Below are 22057 nucleotides of genomic sequence, written 5' to 3'. Positions count from 1 at the left end.
GCCAAACATTGCTTTCTCCCTCTAGCTGTGACTGAAGCTGTGACAAGGTGCTTCTTTAGATCATGTCTCCCGCCCTTCACTCTGCCAATCTGAGTCCCACATCAGTGGGTTTAATTCCTGATGTTGGAGGAAGAAATAATGCATGAACTGTGATAAATTTCTGATAGCAAACTGTCCTGTTTGGACTGCCTGCTCTCTCACCCTAAGGCTATCTACAGCCTGAAATCTACTGGCATGCAGTGCTTTGGCTTTTTACATGCAGATTCTAAAGCATTTGATGCTAAATTGTTCCTGGTGATCGCATCCAATTTAGGAATGCTATTTCTGTTTTCTTCCATAATGAGACAGCCCTGGCTGGGACCTCGGTCTGTGGGCTTGTGTGTGATGTGCTGCTGAACTGTGCTGGCTGTGTTTGCACTGCAGGGGAGCTTTGGGCAAAGGCAGCGTTGGACTGTGTGGTCAGAAGGGACTCTGATGCCAGGGAGCAGTGTGCTCCTTCTTGCTCTCAGTAAAACAAATTTAAGTCTTCTCTCCATATTTCTGTAAATCAGATAGGCTAAGCTCAAATGGAAAAATGTTACTTTGATGAAAATTAATTTTGGATGTTGAGCTTTTTCCTTGATGGTAAGTTTGGATCTTGGTAAGAAGGTCTTGATCTTGCTCTTAGCTGAAATAACAGTTCTCTTTCAGCTCAGACACTGCCTCTTTGGGGTCCCTTTGCTTTGGAAATGAAACGGATGTAAATGTAAGGTAACCAATGAATGAAAGGATCTTAATGTTAGAATTTTACCCATCAGTTGGCTCTCTTACATTTCATAGATTTTCCCATCACAGGCAATCTGTGTTCTTACTTGCTTAGATCCACGCTGATGCCAAGTGCTAAACAATGACACTATCTATCTTTCTGCACAATTTGCCAATTTTGGTTACTTTTGAAGCTGTGTTTCTGCTTTAGCCTTGTGAATCTCCCTTATAGGGAGAACAAAATGAACAGAAGAGTGATTTCTTTAGCAAAATATTTATAGTTGATGTCTCTGTCATTTATCCCCTTCTTTTATAAACTGCAGTGCTTAGTCCACTTACTGTAAAATAAGTCAAAGTAAAGATGTAGTAAAGAGTTGCTGTTTGTTGTTTACAGGGAATTGCCTTTCAGGTAATCAAATTGAAGTACTTTATTGCAGTTTCACTTCCAGCTATGGCCTTAAATAGCAAAGGTTTTTACTTGCTGCTTACTAGGCTTAGGGTGATGTTTGCAAAAGCTCTCTCTTGATTCTACATCTTCCTTCAGCAGTGAGCAGGATTTTGCCAGTGACCTCGGGTGAGTTAGCATTAGAGCAGCAGTGGTTTTGAAACCTTCTCCTGCAGAGGAATGAGAAACGGAGTCTTTCTTTCACAGGGAAGATTTCGGGAGTATCCAAATTCTCTCTCTTCCCCCCAAATTCGTGTTGCCTATCAAACATAGCTACATTTTGGTATTTTACAGAGTCCCCTGCAAAATACCACAAGAGACAGGCCCATACATCAGATTAATTATCTTGCCTTCTAGTTGCCAGAGGTGCTTAATTTCTTCTTTGAAATTGAATGTGACTCCTGCAATTAAATGTTGCTCCTTGACTGCTGAGACATCTTGCTTTTTATCTAGGTGGAAGCAAGGCATTAAGAGCAAAATCAGAAGTGGACTTGCATACCACAAATAAAAGTGTTACTGCAAATTTTACAGCTGCTATACTCAGGTATATGGAAATGAGGTTATTTGCTGTTTCTTTATAAATAATGGAAGCTGAATAATTAAGTTCCTTGCAGAGTTTCTAGTGGTGTAGCCAGTCTGGACTATATTAGATAGTATTTGATTTTGCCAGATAGCTGTGACTGAGTTAAATGTTTGTAATCCTTTCTTGATTATTCTCAATTCAATGCATACTTTAAAATGTAAAATGTTATAGAAGTTTGTTGCTTCAGCTGGACAAACTACAAATGAGAGCATTTTTACTGAATGCAGTCACACTCATCCTGCAGTAGTTTAGTAAAAGGTCGGCTGCCATCCCATGATTTCAGAGGGTGTCAAGTAGGACTCCCAAGTTTCCCCCAAGTTTAACTGGGGAGAAGAAGGCAGTGAAGAATTTTCTGGGTTTAATTTGGGGTTTCCCCCTTCCCATTCTTTACATGACACTGCATCATTTTCTGGGACTTAAGATAACCTTCTGTGGTAAAGGCTACTTTCAGTTTTCTGGTGGACCTCTCAGTGGCTGTTGCTATGTAATAGGTTATTAAGAAATGTGTTTGAGGCTTATAGAGGCAGGCACATGTTATATTGGCAAATTTCACAACCGGTGCATATTCTCATTAGGTGGTTGCTACCAATCCTCAGCTATGAGGCATGAAAAGAGGACAAGTGTCTCGTAGTCCTTACTCAGCGCCCAAGATAATTCTCTTAAAAAGCACGTTTGTCCTGATTGTCCTTACAATTAATTTCTGCTAGAAAGCACTCAAGGAATTAATTAATTTTAGCCTTTCACTCACCCAAGTATTTTACTGTTTGAAAACTTGATAGTACCCATTAACAAGCACACATGCTTACTGGAGTAAGGTTTTCTTCTGCAAGACTTGCTTTTCTTTTGTAAGAAGCAAGTATTTGGCTTTTAAAAATACTTTTTGTAAGAATTAAGTTGCTAGTCACTTTGGAAAAGAGGTGGTTTCCATATGTATTGTCATGATGCCAAGTTGGCATGTGAGAGTGGAGGCTTCAGCTGGAAGCTCCTGGTGAAATTCCATCCAGGTTTAAATGTTCTGTTTAGTGAAGATCAGTCTTGTAGTTTCAGCTGGAAATATCTGGCCTTTGTTTCAGTTTGGAAGGGAAGAATCACATGAATATTTTATCCTTGCAGAGCTTCTCATATAAAATGTTTTCTTTGTAGTACCAAGAGAAGTGTTGACTCTCAGCTGTAACGCAGTGGCCCTTTCAGATTTGAAGTCGCTGTTGTGTGTAGTGATGCGATGCTCCTCATTAGGAAGAGATCAAAAAGAAGTTGCACTTTTTCAGCTAGTGTTTGAGGGTTATTTTCCTTAGGGATTGGACTGGGTGCTGTTCTGAAGTGCTGCTTTTGCAGGGGTTAAGGAGATGTTGAGTATTTATGACTAGTTATCAAAGTTGGCTGGAAATAGTCCACTTACTGGCTGAAGCTTGATTTCAGAGTTGAAGGGCACACATTTCCCAGCCCCTTTCTCTCTACAGTTGTATTCTCTGCAAAGGAGTGCTTTCATGCCATTTTTTGTTGATTGGATAATATGAGAGAGGAAGGGGTAAGGAGGAAGAAAGCTGTGTTTTCCTGTGAGAATGCCCAAGACCGTTCATAACTAGGCTTTGGGTGAGATGATGACCTCTGTTAGTAGAATATAAGTAATAAAAAATGTATCTGTGCAGAAAATGAGTGCAATAATTAAATCTCTTTCTTTTTATTTTCCCCTTCAAAGATCAAAGAGGTTCGACTCTTGATTAATGCACAACAGAATTCATTAACATGGTAAAATGTGGAAAAACAGGCTATGGGTTATTACTACACAGACATTTGCTTTAGGGAACTGTAAATACTTTTTGTTCAGTAATTTGGCCTATTGCTTTTGCTATTGTTTCTGTGCGTGCACCTCACTCGAGAATACCACACCTAGAAGTTCAGATGCAACCTTTATTCTTCTGTATGCATATCTCTCTTCTTTTTTTAATGATGCAGAATGCTGCTTCTGTGTTCCTGTCTTGCTTTCCCAGGCAGGGTATGCAGGGCTTCGCTTCGCTTGCCCACTCTTTTTATACCACATGAAGCACTGTTTATTTTTCTCCTAGCAACTTACTGGGCAGCTCTTTGTCTCCAGGTCTAAAAAGATTTCTTCCTTTTTTTTTCTCTTGTAGGTATGAATGTTTAAGGTTGACTGCTTTGTTGAAAAATATGACAAAATTTCTCTCACACTAATGCTCATTTTTTGAGGTAGTCCCAAAAGAACGATTTCTGGCTAAGATTTTTTCCAACACAGCAAGGTCATGAGTTTTCCATAGATTTTACTTCAACCCAGAGTCTTTTTTAATTTGCATAATTTGCTTGAATAATGTAGCCCTCCTAATATTTTCCAAGCCACTTACACTTAACTAATCACTTACACTTATCTTCAGCATAAACCTCATTGATTTTTATTTCTCATTGAAAACATCAGTAGTAGCAAATACAATCCTATTGGCTCACAGTCTATTAGAAATAAAATTATATTAAATGTCTTGTGGGGTGTGAAGAGGTTAAATCAAGGAGAGTCATCTGAGAAAGTCATCCTGGTGTGCAAAACATAAATCTGGTTTATATTTAAACTACATGTCAGCCACCAGCTAAAAATAGCAATGATCATTAAAAGCCAATTTGCTGCTAAATATTATTAGACATTTATTACTTCATAACAGATCTGAAAGACAATTAAACTTATCTTTTTCCTAGATAACTCTCCTTTAAAAATGTGTTATTCACCTGGCTTTTGCCATTAATCTCATTTACTAGCAATTTTTGTTCCACTTGATATTGTGCATGTATGCATAGGGTTGTGTGTAAGGTGATTTCTTGTTACTCTAAGTCTTTCAAGAGCAGTACATTTTCAATGGGAAAAGCTATTATCCCTCTTTATACTGCCTGTTAACTTTCTAATCAGCATAAAGAGTGAAGGAAATTTAAACTTTCTTAGAGCAAAACAAGTAATGTCTGCTACCATCCATTTGAGAAGAGAACACAAAGCCAAAGCAGGATAAAAATGCACTTGATGCACATTTTACACATAGGAAATAGATTACAGCTTTCTTGCTGTTTTCATTGCAATTCCTCAGTCAAGTGGTACCTCTTCCCTGATTTACTACTGCATATAGTCCTATTTGCAAGTAGTGACTGAAGCTGGCAGGAGTCAAAGGCTGAGGAAATCCAGCACTGTCGAAAGTACTGCTTCCTACAAGAAGTGCAGTCATGTTCCTGGTATTTTTGGTTCATGTGTTGCTATCTGCCAGGTCCCATAAAACAAGCCATCAAAGCAGGGGCAGGCTTTGTGCTTCAGCTCAGCAGTGCTCAATTCTCTGTAGCTGTTCATGTCTTTGACTGTGCTCTTCAACCTTCATAGCCAAAGAACTGTGGGGCCAGCTGGGCTGTGGAGGAAGAGTGCTCCAGGGTGGAACCAGTCAGCCTGTCCCTCCTTTTCTGAATTGCAGGGCTCACAAAAAATGGTCTGCTATCATCTTCGTAAGTAAGGAACTTCTCTGACATAATTCTGCTTTTGGGGGGGAGCAAACAGCTGTTCCTGGCTGATGCATAGAGGAAAGTGGGCACTAATACCACCTCTGGGGTGTCTCCTGATGGATTCAGGCAAAAGAGGAATGGCTCTTCCTTGCACTCCCCTGCACACCTCAGCAAGAAATCCCATCCTTGTAGTGAAGGTAAATGTCACTAAACTCTTTCTGTGTATATATGTATCTGCAGATGCTGGTCAGTCTGGAGCAATGCAAGTTAAAAAGGTCTTTTCCTGCCAGGAAGAGAAAAGGAGGAAAATTAAAGGTGGTATGAAAGAAGCAGAGCAGAGAAGGAACGATAAGGAGGTTAAATGACTATTGAAAAGTATTTTAAAGGGTGCATCCAGAGACATTTAGGAGTAGTCCTCCTCTGGTCCCAATATCAGACTTTGATTCCCATATTTGGACTGTCATGGAATTTTCTGCTACTTCCTTTGGCTAATTTTCTCCTTGGAGGCTGTCACTCCCTCACGTTAAAGCAAGACCCAGTGCCAGATCTGTGCTGTCACAATTACAGCCATGGTAAGGCTCTTGAAGAAATGGGGCCAGGATGTGTGGGAGAGGTGATGCCTCAGAATATGAGCTGAGTTAATGGTAGCAAAGGGAAATCAAAATTGTGCTGACCTGGTGATAAGCTTGTCTGCATTTTCGGTACACGTACCACACATGTTTTATTTGTCACAGAAGAATTGCCGAAGGCTCTGTGGAATGCAAATAAGCACTGCGAGAGTATTGTCAAACCCAGACTTTCAATGTCCCGAATCATTCACAGGAAAGGAAAAAAAAAGAGATTAGATTACAAGTCATGCGGATTTCAAATCAAATATGTTGAATTATGTTTATTTACCATCGGTTTACCAAGCCTCTGAGCTGTATTTGGGTCCTATTTTTAAGCTTCTCTCTGCAAGGAGAAATTTACTTGAAAAGAAAGCTGAAATTTTTATTATTGCAAGGAGCTGTCACATACTGAGTTTTGCAATGAAATCATAACTGTTGGCAATACTGTGAAGAGAGCTTGCCTATGCATTATTTTCCGTCTATAAAGACGTGCTATCAACTAAAACGTTTGAGGAAGATGGCTGTATTATGTAGGTATAATGAATTTTTAAGAAAGACCTTAACACCTCCCTGAAATTTTTCAGAACATTGTTCCAGTGATTGCTGTATATGGTGATGACATAGGACTGTTCCAGGTGATCAGAAGTTTATGGTCCTTTCCCAGTACTTACCAGGGTTTTTTTTCCCTGATGGGTTTGGAGTGGAGGGACTGACATGCTTCTTGCCAGCTGTGATCTGCTTTAGCAGGTGGTGCTTAACCAGTGAGAGTACCAAGTTTTTTGTAATCAGTTTTCAGAAAGCCCGCTGATCTGGGGTGGTAATGCAATACAAACATTTGCATATTTTACCACATCCTCACATGATACTCTGCACCTTTCGAAATTTTGCATGTGTTATCATATATTTGCACACACGCAGGGACCTTGTGAATGGTGTACTTTCCTCTTAAATCTGTGATGAAGTACATTGCCAAGGATAACCAGCAGGCACTTAAAGAAAGTCTGGAACATTCAGTAGCTGTGATATTCAGATGTACAATTCAGTACATTCTCTCTAAGCTTCTAGACCATATTTTAAAGACTCTTAAATTTTTCTCTCTGTTACTTCCCTCCATCCATCATGTGTAGCCACAAGATATGTGAATGGCTTCACTATTAGTATAATTATTATTTTCTGCTGAGATTGCTTTGATTCTGGACTGAATGGGAAAACCAAAAAGCAGCTGATAGCTTGAGTTCCCCTTTTGACCTCTGGAGCAGCAGAAAAGCCTCTATTTCACCTACACAGGAAAAAAAAAAAAAAAAACTCACCAAAAACTACCATATTCAGCTGGTTTGTATTCGGGTGTGCTTTCATCAAAGGCTTGATTAATCTGAAATGAATTAACTCAGTTAACACTTGAGAGTTATTTTGCAGCAAATCCTGCAGAACATCTAAAGAGCTCTTTGTCACTTTGAATTATAGCCTAAACAGGTGGTTGATGAGCCTGGTTTGAGCTGAGAGTGGCTTCTTGCTGCCTTAGCTGCTCCCCTTAGGGAAGCATAAGTAGCACTACAGTGATACCCAAGAATCCAGGATAAACACAAACTTACTAGACCTTGTTGTCATTGTTGCCTGTTTTTAAGGGTTTTTTTTAAAATTATGTTTAGAGTGCTACATCAGGTATAAGGGAGGAAATAACAAGCAGAATGGTCTTGGTTTTTCAAAAAGTATGGATGAAATGAATATTAATGTAAAGGAATGGCAATTAAGTGCAACAGCGGTGCTAGTGCTCATTTTAATTCTTTTTCAGAAGAAGTGACTTAGAAATACCATGTTATTTTGCACATACTGAGTGAGGGGGTTGAGGCATTTCCTTCAGAGTTCACAGCCTCAGGAGAGGTGTGAGAGCAGAAGCAGGGTCTGCAGTACAGAAAGGGGACATAGATGTGAGCAGTTTGAACCATGACCTGGGGAGTCCTGTCACCCTAAGAAGGCTCACTGGCTCTCACAGTGCTTTCTCACATCTGGCAAACTTAAAACTTGAAATGAGGAGCTAAAAACCGTGGACAACTCTCATTATTTTGAGAAACAAAAGTGTTTTTTTTTTTCTGAACTCAGTGCAAACTCTGACTTTTTAAGTATTTGTGATATAGGATGAACATTGTCTTGGGCTGAACACAGCCAGAGATAATAGTTTATGGACAATTCTGTTTGTCTCCAAAACATGTTCCCGACTTCTTAAAAATGCACATAGAGTAGTCTGTCCATCAGTGACCATGTAGCAGTAGCTTCAGTGAGTGGCTGTGAGTGAAAGTGCATGGGGAAATGCCAGGAGTGCAGCTTGCTCCTGCCCTGCTCCCCGTGTTATAGAGCTGGTAATGCCTGCGTGACCTTTTACATGGCAGCTTGCATTGCTGCCACCACAAAGTGACCAGGGAGCCACATCCTGAGTACCTGACAGGGAAAATGAATTGAAATAGACAAAGGTGGAAAGAGTTTGGAGGAGCAAAACCTTTCCTTTTTAGTAACATTGCAAAAAATAAACAAAAAAAAGTGTTTTGCAAACAACCTATGGCCTAATGTATTGCAGAAATTCTTCTGTTTAGCCATTCATAATGGGAGTGGAAATACAGCTCATTCTCTTCCTTAAAGAAATTTCTAACATTAAATTGCAGTTAATTTAATTTTGCGGAGATTGCATGTTTTATTTTTTCTTGCTGGGTTATTTCTCTTGCCTTTCTTAGCAAAATTATGAATACGTTGCCTGAAATAAATTATCTCAAGTAGCAGATGCTGAGAATGGGGGAATTACATCCATGATTCCAGCTTAGACCATCAGCTTCAAGGAGTTTAATTACTTCCAAACTTTTCCCCTTGTAAATAGTGAATTTAATCAATATTTGTTTGAAACACCACACTTATTTCTTACTTAGTAGGTGACTTTTGCCAAAGAAGGAGAATAAGTGCTGGAATCCTTTCTAGTAAGAAATATAAAACAATCCTTGTATGCTTTATTTGTTTAAGCTGATTTTGCTATGCACATTTTTAGGGGTGGGGAGGAAATTGCTGCAAGTAAAACCAGATAAGAAAATCCCAGCATTTCTATCTGGCTCTTGCTAATGGGCCTCCTTGTAAGACACACTACCACCCCCCCCCCGGCTGCCTAGAAAATGCTGGGTACCTGAAGCAGCTTTTGCCATGTGAGAAGAGTAGTGTACAGCCTTGTGCAGGTGCAAATGCCTGTGTTTGGGAGGAGGCAGTAATTAAATGGCGTTCTGACAGGTTTGGCTTGTGCTGCTCTGAATTCTGCTTTGAATTCAGCCTATCTGTTCACTCACCACATGAACTGGTTTCCTTTTCTTTTTCACCCTCCCATAGACTGTCGACAGATGAGCTCAGAAAATGCTCCATGTGCTGCTTGACATCAACTGCTGAAGAACAGACTTGGGTAGATGTTGAGCTTGTCAGTGTATCTATAATGCTCTTTTATGAACAACGTCTTGATGAATACTTCACTGCTCATCTCTTCACTATGAGGCTTTAGTTTCCTTTATTTAGCTTTCTCCTATTCTGTCAGTAGCACTTTGAGCTGGATTTTTGGGAACTGCCAGCATGCAGTTCTAGTTTGGGTGATGCAGCAGATCAGACTGTGAAGATGTCAGGGGCAAGCCTTTGGGCATAAAGGTCAGTGAGCAGAAGAACTTTCTCTTCAATCAATGCAGGCTGCATCATCCTTGCGGTTAAAGTCCAAACCCCTTAAGTCAAGCCCTTAAATTTTTCACTGTGATAGTGTATCCCTTTCTTGCATCAATAAATGTAACACTCGGCACAGAGCAGTTCAGAGACAGTGAACTGTTTTCTCTAGTTTCTCTCTTTGGCTGTACTTTTATCTGGAGGTAATCCAACGATGAAATGAGTTCTGTTTTGCAGGCCGCTTTCTGTGTTTTACAATGCTGCTTGGGGGGGTTGAGTGGCCATTAAGAAAAAGGGTTGTTCCACTCATTTCCTATGTAGCTGTTTCCCTGCAGATATCCAGTTCACAAACACTCTGTGATTATTTGATTTTGTGAAATACAAACCCACCCAGAATTTTGCAGCATTCCAGTGTATTTGGTTGATCTAATGGTGCCCTGTGTTGTTAAATACAGCTGGCATGTCTCCAGACACATTGTGTATTTGGTAATATTTGTGTGTGAGCTTGAGTTGAAGGCTTTGCAGAAGCAAGTTCTAAGGCCAAGGTTGTGCCAGACAGGGTGTGCAAACACCACCTGACATGTCATGGCTCTGGAGTGTTCTCCTCTGGCAGGAAGGATGGTAGGGCAGAGAATATTTGGTCAGATTTCCAACTGGAGTAAATGGTGCATAATGATGAGCTAGTCCTGTTGTCTCTTTTGCACGGGAACTTTGTGACTCAATAATGTGCTTTCCAGGAGGATAAAATGTTTATTTGTGGCTCCTGTGGTTCCAAGACATTACTTCTCAAAAATTAATTTTTGGACTTGGTAGAGGGTGTATGAATGCTTTGCTCATTCAGCCTCAGCCCATGAGATAAGAAAAAAAAAATTCTAGAATCCTATCCTGCAGGAATGTATAGACAGATAAGATTAAAAAAAAAAAAAAAAAATTAAAAAAAAAAATTAAACGGCTCTGTGTTAGTATTTTGCTGACAATTATCCCTTCTCTGGGACAGAGAGCCTAATTAATTTGTGGCTTCTTCAGTTCTGTCCCAAACCCTTTTACTGTGCCATAATGTTATCTCTTTTTAACAGGCTTAGATTATTCAGAACTGATTTAGTTTAAACAAATAAAAACCGAAAACAAACCTTGCTCATTCACTGCCTGACTGAGCTTTTGCTTCAGGGAAGTGTACCTGTGCTTGGATAGCTTTGACCCGTCTCTGTATGCCTTTTCAAATTTTCTAACACAAAAAGCTTCTCACTTTTGAAACTTTACAAGGATGCTATAGAAAAAGCATGCATAAATAATGGTGGTGCTGTAGTTTGATGTGTACTGGTAGCCTACTAAAATATAAATGGAAAACTTGATCAGTGTTTAGAATGTACAATTTAAAATATTTATGAGTCTTTTTCCTATTTGAAAAACAGAGTTTTATTATTATCAATTACCATTTTGATTAGTCCTAGCTCAAGCAAAGTTTTAATTTCAAGGATGTCCATAAAGAATACACTTGACTGCAGATTGACCTTGGATTTAGTAACCTCACATACAGAGATGACGAAAAAAACTATGGAAACTAAATGCTACATTTGAGTGAACAAATTTCAGGGACAGACAGGGGAGGAGAGTCAAGTGAGAGAATAAAATCTTGGCAGTGAAAGATATATTTATTAAAAAATGCAGCTTCTTTATAGACTTTGGTTCTGAACAATATGGGGTTTTATTTAGTTGATCAGTAAAGATAGGAAGCAAAACAAAGGCCACTTTGTCATGCTAGACTTTCAGAAATATACCCACATCACAATGGCATGCAGCACAGTTTTTTCATACAGGTTTTTGGCTCAGACTTGGTTTTGGGTAAGAACAAAAGTTGGCAAAAACAGCTTCTGTGCTCAGAGAAGAATAACTTCTGTTGATCAGAGATTTTTGGAGAGGTTTTTAATTAGACCAGTACTGTGAGGACTGCAGAGTCTAAGGAGTTCAAAACAGATATGTAAAGTACTTTTCAATTCCTCATATTTCTTCATCATTTTAAAGTCAGTGGGGAGCTAAGTTTCAAACTGCTGCTGCAGTTTACCTCTGTATAGTTGTTTTTTTCCTGCCAAGTTTGAGTCACCGTGGCCATCTAGCCCCTTCTGGAGAGATTAAAATGATGGAAAGCTGGAATACGTTCTCCGGTTAAATGAGCAAATGTTTCTATTCAAGCACGGATTCAGATTTCCCCGCGCTTTCCTGCAAGCATGTGAGATGGACAAGACCATTATTTTTAATTCCACAATAAATAACTGCAGAGCTCGACTAGCAGTGAGTGGCTGGCAGTGACTAGAAAGTAGCTGGTTATAGGATAAGGGTGACTTTGGGCTCTGCTTGGGTTCAAAGTCTGGTCCAGATTCAGTGATTAACAAGCATACAGGTCGCCTCAGACAAAGAGAGGCTGTTTGGCATATCATCAGTGGAAGTACTCCCAAGCTATGTTACTAATCCCACTGCCTGGCCTGGTATCTTGCCGTTAGCATCCACAGCGGAGGCATGACAGAAATGCAAAAGGGAGGGAAAGATGTGAGCTTTTTTGTTCAAAACTGCTGTCTGGGGCCCTCTTTTGAGAGAGGAAGCAGAACACTAGTTATCCACCAACTAGTAACTGGTTCTTTGCACAGGCATACGTTTTAATTCCTATTTTATGTAGGAATGTGCGTGCATCTGAAGGGGCAGAGAGTGGGGAAGACACATTTGCCTTTACAGCTGCTGGCAGCAAAGAACACAACAAGACTTGGTTGAAAACACCTATCTTACTGTTTTACTAACTGCAGTTTCTTTTCCTTTCTCATTTGTAGGTCGCAGACTGGATACTGGCTGTGGGATTTTTTTATTATTTTTTATTGGTTTCCCCCACTTTTCTGGATGTGAATTGAAGGCCAACAGCAGTTGAAGCTGTGGAAGCAAGAGCAAAAGGACGCTCAACTTTTTATTTGAACACTTGTTTGCGGGGATACTTTCAAGCTCTCCTTCACAGTCATGTGGTCATCACAGCTGCTGTTCTTCACAATGCTCTTAACACCGTTTGCCCATGGTGAGTGAGAGATGGTGTAAATATACCTGTGGGAAGGGAAGAGAAGAGAAAATAGCAAGGATTTTGTCTATGGCTTTTCCTAATTATGTGGGTTTTTTTACAGGATGTCGATTTCTCTCCTTGCTTGCCCCTCAGGTCTTTGAAATTCATGGGTTACATTATAACTTAACTACTGAAACAAAGAACTCTGGTGACACATAAGGTGTTTCTTTTTCTGAGTTTAGCCGCTACATTAGACAGAATTTTTCTTCCTTTTTCTTGAGGAAAAATGGATTTACTACCAATCAAATCAGAGTAGGGTAATGAGAAATAAAGGCAAATTGTAAAAACACCTTTTCCTCCACCTCGCTTCTTCCTGAAGTGATCTTACTTCCAATTGTCTCTAGCTCCTCCCCTGCAGCAGTACAGGGGCACAGGGAATGGGAGCTGTGTTCAGCTCATCACATCTTCTTCCTACTACTCCATCCTCCTCAGAGGGAGGAGTCCTCACATTCTTCCCCTGCTCCAGCATGGGTTCCTGCCAGCAAACCTGCTCCAATGTGGGCTTCTCTCTCCACAGAGCCACAGCAAGGCTGCAGGGGCACAGCTGCTTCACCTCCAAGGGCTGCAGGGGAATCTCAGCTCTGGCACGTGAAGCACCTCCTGCCCCTCATCCTTCACTGCCCTTGTCTCCAGAGCTGTTTCTCTTGCAAAGCATCAGCTTTGTCCCCTTTCTTGGATATGTTATCCCAGAGGGGCTACCACAGTCCCTAGTGGGCTGAGCTTTGGCCAGTGATGGGTCTGTCCTTCATCCAGCTGGCACTGGCTCTGTCAGACTTAGGGAAAACTTCAAGCACTTTCTCAGAGAAGCCACCCCTATAACCAGTCCCCCCTGCCTCAAAACCTGGCCATGCAAATCCAGTACAGGGCTGTAGCAGAAATATTTGATCTCTTTTATTAGCCAGGAAACTCTTCAGTGAAATGTGACACATCTAATTCTTTGAAATAAGATTTTGAGGCCTGTTGGGTTCTTTTGATGTGAGAAGCCCAAGTGTATGCTCTAGAAGTAAGCTGCCAGGTTTCACAAGTGCTGAAGGGTTAAGGAGCTCCTATATTAGCAGTGATGGTTGCTAAATGCTCAGGGCAGGGCTTTGGAAAGTGTGGCCGCCTGATTTTTCTGACGCTTAAATGGAAGGTGAACTCTGCCAAGGATCTCATTTTACTTAAAGGCCAGTGGAAGCATGTCTGTAAATTACATGATTTCCTGTATGTAAGCTATGGGCCCCTGCTTTTAAAATATTTATCAGGTTTTCTGAGCTTTCCCAACTGATCCATTGTATGTGCTAAGACACTGGAGCAAAATTTTACAGAAAAGGTGATTAAAAATATTTAATTGGCTGAATATATCTATGGAGCACAAGCTATCTTCTTATATAACACCTTTGGGGACAAAGGCTATCTGTACTATTTTTCTTCGAGCAAGACTCCTTCTCACTGATGTGAAAATTAGAATGAGTGTTTAAACTGAGTTGACCAGTTAGGGTGGAATGAAATAGCTATTCAGAAAGGTGCTCTCCAATCTTCTTCAGGAAAATTAAATGCTAAATGTTTTGTAAATCTTTCAAATTAAGTAGTATTAACAGTAAAAGCAATTATTAGTTTAAATATGCCTCTGGCAGTTTTGTTTAAGATTCTCAGTGCCACTGTAGCTGGAAAGTCCTGCCTGATAGTCGGAGTAAATGAAAATGTCACCAGGTATTCTAGGAGTCATATTATACTACAGATGAGCAAATGCCAGAGGTGCAGGAGCTATGCCTGGAAATATTTCTACCCTTTAAGGTGCTCTCCAAGACTAAATGAACAGGATGGTCGCTGTGATGGTTGTGGTAGTCAGAGGTGGTAAATTTGACCATCACACATCTACCCAACACTCACAATATCTGATCAGTTGCTAGTGAAAGTGTGATAGACATCGTTGAACAAGGGAGAGAGGACACCCTTGGTCCGAGCCAAAGAACTTTGTTTGGTTTTCCCTATTCTGATCTCTGAGTGGCCTGGATGCAGCTTCCATCTCAGAACTGTGGCATGCTGTTTAAACATGTGCCACAACCTCACCTTCCTTATAAAAATAGCCTAGCTAAGCCCTGCTTTTATTTTAATTTAATTTAATTTAGTTTTTATTAATTTTATTTTTATTTATTTTTAATTTTTAATTTTTAATTTATTATTTTATTTTATTTTGTATTTTTTATTTTATTTTATTTATTTTTTATTTTATTTTTATTTTTATTTTATTTTATTTTTATTTTATTTTCCCTTTTAGTAATCCCTTTTATCTGCATGTAAAAAAACCTCAGAATTTATGCTTAACAGGAATCAGGCATTTGAGTTCCTCTTTCATGATCTGGAATGATTCCTGTCCTGTAGTGATTGCTGGAGATGATATTAACCACTTTTTCAGACTGACCTTGCTACATCTCATTCCCTTTTTGAGTTCCCTGACACAGCTTCTTCATCTGTAGTGGTAGCTGCATTACGGACGGATTTCTTAGACCAGCAGTCTTATAAATTGGGAGAGGTGGTGGTGGTGGTGTTTTGATGTTTTGGGGTTTTTTTGAGGGGGTTGGGTTTTTGTTGTTGTTGTTGTTTTTTTAGCTATTTCATTTCTTGGAGTAGATTGTGTGTCTTGGGCTATGAGGACAGGTATGGAGTCAAAGGGTGTATACTTCAGTGATCTGCAAGATGAAAAGTAATCTTCCAGAATACTGCCGTGGTACAATGTTGTCTTATTGGTAAGCTGTAGAAATCATAAAAGGGGAAAAGGTCATGAGTCCTTGCGTTTCCTCAGTGATGATGTTAATCTGCTGCATCCAAAATGCACAGGCACAGCACTGTCTAGTTTTGCTCAGACTGCTTTGAATCATACCTCACCAAAAAATTAAACCATGTGAAATACTTAAGGTAATAATAGATTTATGTAGTGGCTGCTTTCTTTACTGTTACCCTTGACTTGAATGCAAAACAGCTTACAGCTTATGGCACAACCTGGAGCAGTGTAGAAGCCACCCAAAAGCTATCCCCTCTCCTAAGCTATAGCAAAGCCTGTAAATCCATTTGTTGCCTAAAACTAAACCTGTTATACGAAATCAGAGAATTACACAAGATAGGCTGAAATAATACCAAGGAATAAAATAAACCCATCAGCAATAATAATAAAAGCAAAGCCTTTTTCATCCTTTGCAAGGGCTCTGCTAGGAGACAGGACTTTTGCATCCCTGCCTTCTTTTTGCCACTCTTTGGAAGCTTTTCCCAAAGCATGTGAAGGTCTGGACCCTGGGAAAATGCTCCTTGGTTTGTGTTTCCCCCCCATGTACACCTGAGAAAACTGATCCTCTTTCCCTGTAGCAGGTGAATTTCCAAGAGGCGTTTTCTGGAATGAGCAGCTGTTCTCTACCTCAGCCTTCCTCCCCTTGACCCCAAACAAAGCAGATTTCTCTTCACCCACAAATGAACGCTGTCAAAAGTTCACTTGAAATGAGATAGACATGACAGGCATCAGCTCAGTTTGCAAGCCTGGAGAGATGTACACCTGCTCTGTCACATTGCTGTCGTGCTTGTGTGTGGCTCAGAGCTGAGATTTCAGACTTCCAGACTGCTGGACAAAAATAATAGAAATAAAGGGATTCAGAGCTGCATGCAGTTAGGAGCAGGTTAGAAAGGATACCAAGTGATCGATGTGGGGTGAAATTTTGCTTGTCTTCAAAGAAGTAACTTATTTCAGGCTCTGGAGGAGAGCTGAAGGCCTGTTGTATGCAAAGGTCTTTATCATCCCATCAGATTGGTTTATTGTTATTTATTTGAAAATTATCTTTTAAGGACTGTACTGCATGTCTAATTGTATGCTGGGCAACAAAGAATGAGTTAATTGTTACTCTGCTTCGTTTAATAATCCAAAAAGGCACAACAACTTATTTTTCCAATTAAGTAATAATCTAAATTGCCCAGTTTCTGTTGGAGATTGTTACAAATGGAATGAAATCTACAGGTGTGGCTATCTACCTGTTTCTTCTGCTGCTAAGCTCTTGCCTTGCACTTGTGACATGAGAGTGAGCTGTCAGCATCCTAGGTCATGCTTGGGCATCGTTCTGGGGTTTGGTTCCTCCTGGTCTTGCAGCTGCTTGGGGCTGTTTTGTATATATTTTAACCCTGTATTTATTAATGGTTTTCACACTATTCTCTCTTGATGATCGATGGGGTTGGTAAGTCATTGCTATGATTGCTTGAATTCCTTAATATTTTCCTTGATATACAATGTGATTTTTGGGTTAGAACCACACACTTGACCAAAACTAAGAAAAACTAAAGCCAGAACAAGTTCAACAATAATGTAACCAAAACCTGGCTGAAATTACAGGACAAACAAGAGGTTTCTGTGTCATGGTTTAAGCCCAGCTAGCGACTAAGCACCACACAGATGCTTGCTCTACTTCCCTTGTATATGAATGTGATTCAGTATTTTCATACTGATTCCAAAATACAGCATGGTATCAACTACTAAGGAAAAACAACCTCTGTCACAGCCAAAACCAGGACAGTCTGACATGGCAGCTAGGACAGACTAGGCAAAAGTCATCTGATCCCAGGGGAAGTTGCAAGTGCAGCAGAGTTTCTCAAATAACTTTGGAGATTAGAGCTAAGTTTCAGCTAAAAGAGGTTGTAGTTCAGATGAAGCCTGTCAAGTCCTGGAGCCTAGTATTGTTATGAAGCTTAAGGCCTAATGCTGATACTTGACAGCACCAAACTGTCAGGACTTCAGATGCTGCTGGCTCAGTTCTACGCTTCAAAAAACCAGGTTGCCTCCAAGAATTAATTTATGCAGTCTTGTGGCATAGCTGTAAAGTGACCTTCCTGAATTTAGGGACAGATGCCATTTTCTCTCCATATGAGAATTAGTTTGAGATGGGGCTGAACTAATTTATCATTCATGGAGTAGGAAGTGAAATTTGAAGTCCTTTCAAGTCACTGCAGCTGCAAGGAAGAGAGCCTCGTCTGCTGTCCTGTTCCTGCCCTCTGAGCTTCTGCTCCATCTTTGCAATGCTTCTGGGAGACAGCCGTGGTGAGGGCTGCATCCTTGTGAAAAGATGGCACTCCAAGGTCAGACTGATCTCTCTAGGCATTAGCAGGTCCAGATGCCGAGCCAGTTTCTGTGGGAACAGTGGAAATATTTATTACTGAACAGCACTGGTAGTTGCCTGGTGACAATGATTCTGTTAAAGCAAGCAGCATTATCTATCTGGGGGGAATATATGATGCTAGCAGGCTGGTCTTTGGTGACAGAGTGCTGTTTAATGTGAGCTGAACATTTGCCTCACTACTATTTTAATATGGTGAAAATACTGTCACTGCTTAAAATACATACTGTGTTTCTTTCATACTTGTACAAGTGTTATGTTAGCTAGTGAATGGTGGATAATTGCCTTTTACTACAATACTCTTTATACAGTCACAATGAAATACAAGATACATGTTTTATTAGTTGTGAAATAGCCAAGTTGACTTCCAGGCTTCTGCCTAACTTCAGTGTTTTAAAGATTAATCATCCTTGAAATATTTATAATGTTTGCTATTCTTGGCAATTTGTATTACCTGCAGCCGTGCCACCTTTTCCATAGTGGAACAAGTGATTGAGGAAGGCTTTTCCTGATAAAAGGGGCTGGCTGTTCTCTGTATAAACTAGAATGCTTTCATTAGCAGCATTACACTAAAATTGAGAGTATTAAGTTCCTCATCTGATGACAGATCAATCTATAAACTGATAGAGGGTGAAATTCTACCTTTTTATGACTATCCACTATTTAATTCTTGTTAAAACCAATCTGCAGTGCAGAGGTCTGTGTGCGAACCCACTTCTTTATGTCTAAATTTCACACTAAATAAGAAGGGATATAATAAGCAGGTTTTATTATATTGTGGATCTTTTTCTTCAGTTTTTGGTAAGTGTATCTCCTCATAAAATCTTCCTGCTATGTGGAGGAAACAAGACCTTTTACCCCCAGGGGTCCACATCAGGACTAGGACTATTTAATGTCTTCATCAGTGGCACAAAGGGATCAAGTACATCCTCAGCAAGATTTTTGTTGACACCAAGCTGTGTGATGCATTGACATGCCTGAGGGATGGAATGCCATCCAAAGGGGTCTGAACAAACCCAAAAGAAGGGGCCTCGAAGGTTGTGATGTTCCACAAAACCAAAGAAAGTCTTCACTGTGAGGGTGGTGAGGCACTGGAACAGGCTGCCCAGAGAAGCTGTTTATCCCATCCTTGGAAAGGGTTCAAGAGCAGGTTGGGTGGGACTCTGCGGAACCTGGTCTAGTGGGAGGTGGGTCAACCCACCATAGGTTGGTTGACCCACCATAGGTCAACCATAGCAGGGGGGTTGACCCTTCCCATCCTAAACATTCGATGGTTTTTAACATGTATGGTGTATGGCAGCAGGGCGCATGGTCGTCTTTCTGAGCTGCAGCAGCAGAAAATGGGCTTGCTCTCACAGCAGCAGGAGGGGGTAAGCTGTGTTACCTTTCAGGCCTGAAGTATCTGATGCTTCTGTCATTTGTAACAATTTCCTGACAAGACTGGTTTCTGTTCTCTAGTGACCAACTCTGAGCTCCGATTTTTTCAAGTGTTAGCCAAGCCATAGGATGTGACAGAATGTGAATTACAGTGTAGTAATTCCCACCCAGCACATTCAGACACAAAGATGAAGGCCAAATGGCCTCTGTGCAGTCAAGTGTGAATTACTGTGCCATAATTTAATTCCTATTATATTTTACTGTAATTGTAAAAATGTTTTTATTAGTGAACTTCTCTAAGAAAAAACACTTTTTTAAAAAAAAACAGAATTGAAAAGTGCAACGCTGAGCTTCTCACAAAGAGGTGTAAATAGCTTTATGCAATAAGGAGTTTTGTTAAATCCTGAAAAATTGTATTTGTGTAGTTAATAACCCTAGGTAATGAAGAGGTGTCATGGTGCAGACATCTGCTGTGGAAAAAGCTGACCCAACTCGAAGTATTCATTTTGTATCAGCTGCCAGGCAGTTGCTAAGTAGTATGATTAGGTTTCTTTGTTTCTGACCTAGTCTTGATTTGATCTGGAAGCCTTAGCTTTCAGCCAGTCTCTTGAGCCTTCCAATCTTCTCCCAATTCAGGCTATATAAATGCAGTATCTGCTGCATTTGGGTTTGGTCCCAGCAGGTGCTGAGCAAATAGACAAGGTGGTTTGGTGGCAGCAGTTTGGAGGAGCATCAGAAAGGGACCAGACTGATGTGTTGGGGAGGCCAACCTGAAAACAGTTTGGGTGGTGCTGGAGAGGAAAAGCAAAACGGCCATGAATGCCTTAAAGGTCTGTCTTAATTTTCTTTTTCCTTTGTCTTTCTATGAACCTTTAGCCTTCTTTTTTTTTTTTTTTTTTTTTTTTTTTTTTTTTTTTTTTTTTTTTTAATTGAAGAGAGAAGTCAAAGCTCATGCAATTAAGGGTGCTTAAAGGTTACCAGGCTAAACCTTTTTCCCAGTGAATTGTTTTTAAAGAATTAAGAGCATCCATGTGCTTGAAATGACAGGATCTCTGGGATATTACCTGGCTTTCTCTTGGTATTCAGAAGGATGTTGAACTTATCCAAACATGCTGATCCAGGTCTGTCTCTTTTGTAGTAGTTTCTGGCTAGCAAGCATCGTTACATAGCCCTATTCCTCATGAGTCCATGAGTCCTTGTCACAGCCAACCACAGAATAAATATGGGGTTGCTATTGAAAGTGGGTACTTTCAAGGCAGTTACTCTCTAAATGAATTTTACTTATGTTCTCAGCAACTTACAGCCCATCAGGATATTGATGAAGCCAAAGCTGTTTCACTTTTGATAGATATATGGGTATTAAGAATAACATCACAGAGAAAAACCACAGTAGTTTTCCATGTAAGTGATGCAATTACTGTGGTTTGGCATTAGATGCTAATGCTTGAAAAAAAACCAAACCAAACCAAAAAAAACCAAGCAAAAAATGTTTGCCTGACTTTTCCAATTAAACATGAGAATGATCTCTCTATACATCCTTTTGGAGTTAATAGTCCTGAGCACCAGGAACATTTTCACATCTGCAGCTTTCTACACATGAGAAGACACCTTGTCCTGGGTCTTCCTGGACGTGCAAGATGCTTCACAAGAGCTGGTTTTTGCAACAAGCTGAGGTCGAATGAGGCTGGTGTAGTAAAGAAAGAGCTGCAGAAGTGAACAGTTTCCCTTTCCTTATCCTCATGAATAGGGGAGCTAACTGTCCACCCATTTCCTATTTGTTTTCACCTATGGGATCGTTACCTTAATTTGGCTAATAGCTGATTCCTGTCTACTTTGTTAATGCTAAGCTTTCAGATGAAGCTCTTTTTCATGAAAAGGACAGGAAGCTGCCAGGGGTTGGAGACATCCTTACATTCTGGGCTGACTAAAGGGGTTTGGTGCGTGAGGCCATGCATCCATTCCCCCAGTAAATGGAGAAATGCAGGACCAAAGGACATCTTTACAGACAAAGCAACTGCATAATACTAGGGCAGAGACATCCTTTCCAGCAGTGCAGGTGGGAGCCATGGCCAGGTTTTGCAAGTGCAAGAGCTTGCTGTGCCTATTCTTTCCATGCAGCTGGAACACCTCTTTTCTGGATGTGAGAATTTGTAGGATTGGTCACAAATGGGTTGTCCTTTCTCTTTTTCTAATAACTTCAGCTATCTTAAACCATTTGAGTTGGATAGAAAAAAAATTATTTCTGACAGTTTTCTGGCCCTAGTTCTCTCATACATTTAAACTAGGAGTGTTAAAGTACTTTAAGCTAAAATGAGGAAGGAGTGACAGTGAGGGAATGAATTATGGCCACCTGCATTCTTGCATCTCCTCCTCAGTTGCTGCTAACCTGCTCCCATGAGATCTGGGCAGAGCTGCTGTTGTCCTGTTAGGGAGAACACCCTTTGCCCAGCAGAAGACAGGAGGAAGCAGCTCTTTATTGCAAATGTACCTGCTGATTCTCCAGAAAATACCTCTGATATCCATTTTATCAACTCCACTCATGAATCTTAGAGCCATCTGATGTTTGTTACTCCATGGCATATTCACCATTGTTCAGTTGTTTGCTTTATTGATCATGATTTTTTTTTTTTAATTGGATATATTTGGTGATGTGGTTTTATTTGAATTTGGAAGACATTTCCTGCTGCTCAATGAGCAACTCATCTGGGAAAGATGCTGTGGTATGGGAAAAAATTAAAAGCAGTTAGAGACTTCGGTAGATTTTCCTCACTTGGAATTTCCCCAATTTCATCAAGCAGTTTTGTGCTGGGCAGCCTCCCTGGAATATCCCTCCCAGTGCCTGGCAGGATGATCCCTGTTCTGTCATGGTTCTGCTCCAAGCTGTGGGATGTGCAATGGGTTTTTAGCCAACACCAC

At 40.3% G+C, this 22057-nt stretch overlaps 1 protein-coding gene across 8 annotated transcripts in view; it reads left to right on the top strand.

Moving 5' to 3' along the window:
• The window catches only part of ADGRL3 (adhesion G protein-coupled receptor L3), a 491700-nt gene that overhangs the window by 163392 nt on the left and 306251 nt on the right, over window positions 1-22057 (top strand). For all 8 annotated transcript variants that reach the window (XM_063423663.1, XM_063423656.1, XM_063423662.1 and 5 more), the window contains one exon: window positions 12358-12593. In XM_063423663.1, coding sequence (XP_063279733.1) covers window positions 12539-12593 — 55 coding nt within the window. In that variant the 5' untranslated portion in view covers window positions 12358-12538. The remainder of the gene's footprint in view (window positions 1-12357; window positions 12594-22057) is intronic.

Source organism: Prinia subflava, chromosome Z (genome assembly GCF_021018805.1).
Source record: "Prinia subflava isolate CZ2003 ecotype Zambia chromosome Z, Cam_Psub_1.2, whole genome shotgun sequence".
NCBI lineage: Eukaryota > Metazoa > Chordata > Aves > Passeriformes > Cisticolidae > Prinia > Prinia subflava.
This window is presented reverse-complemented; position numbering and strand designations above follow the sequence as displayed.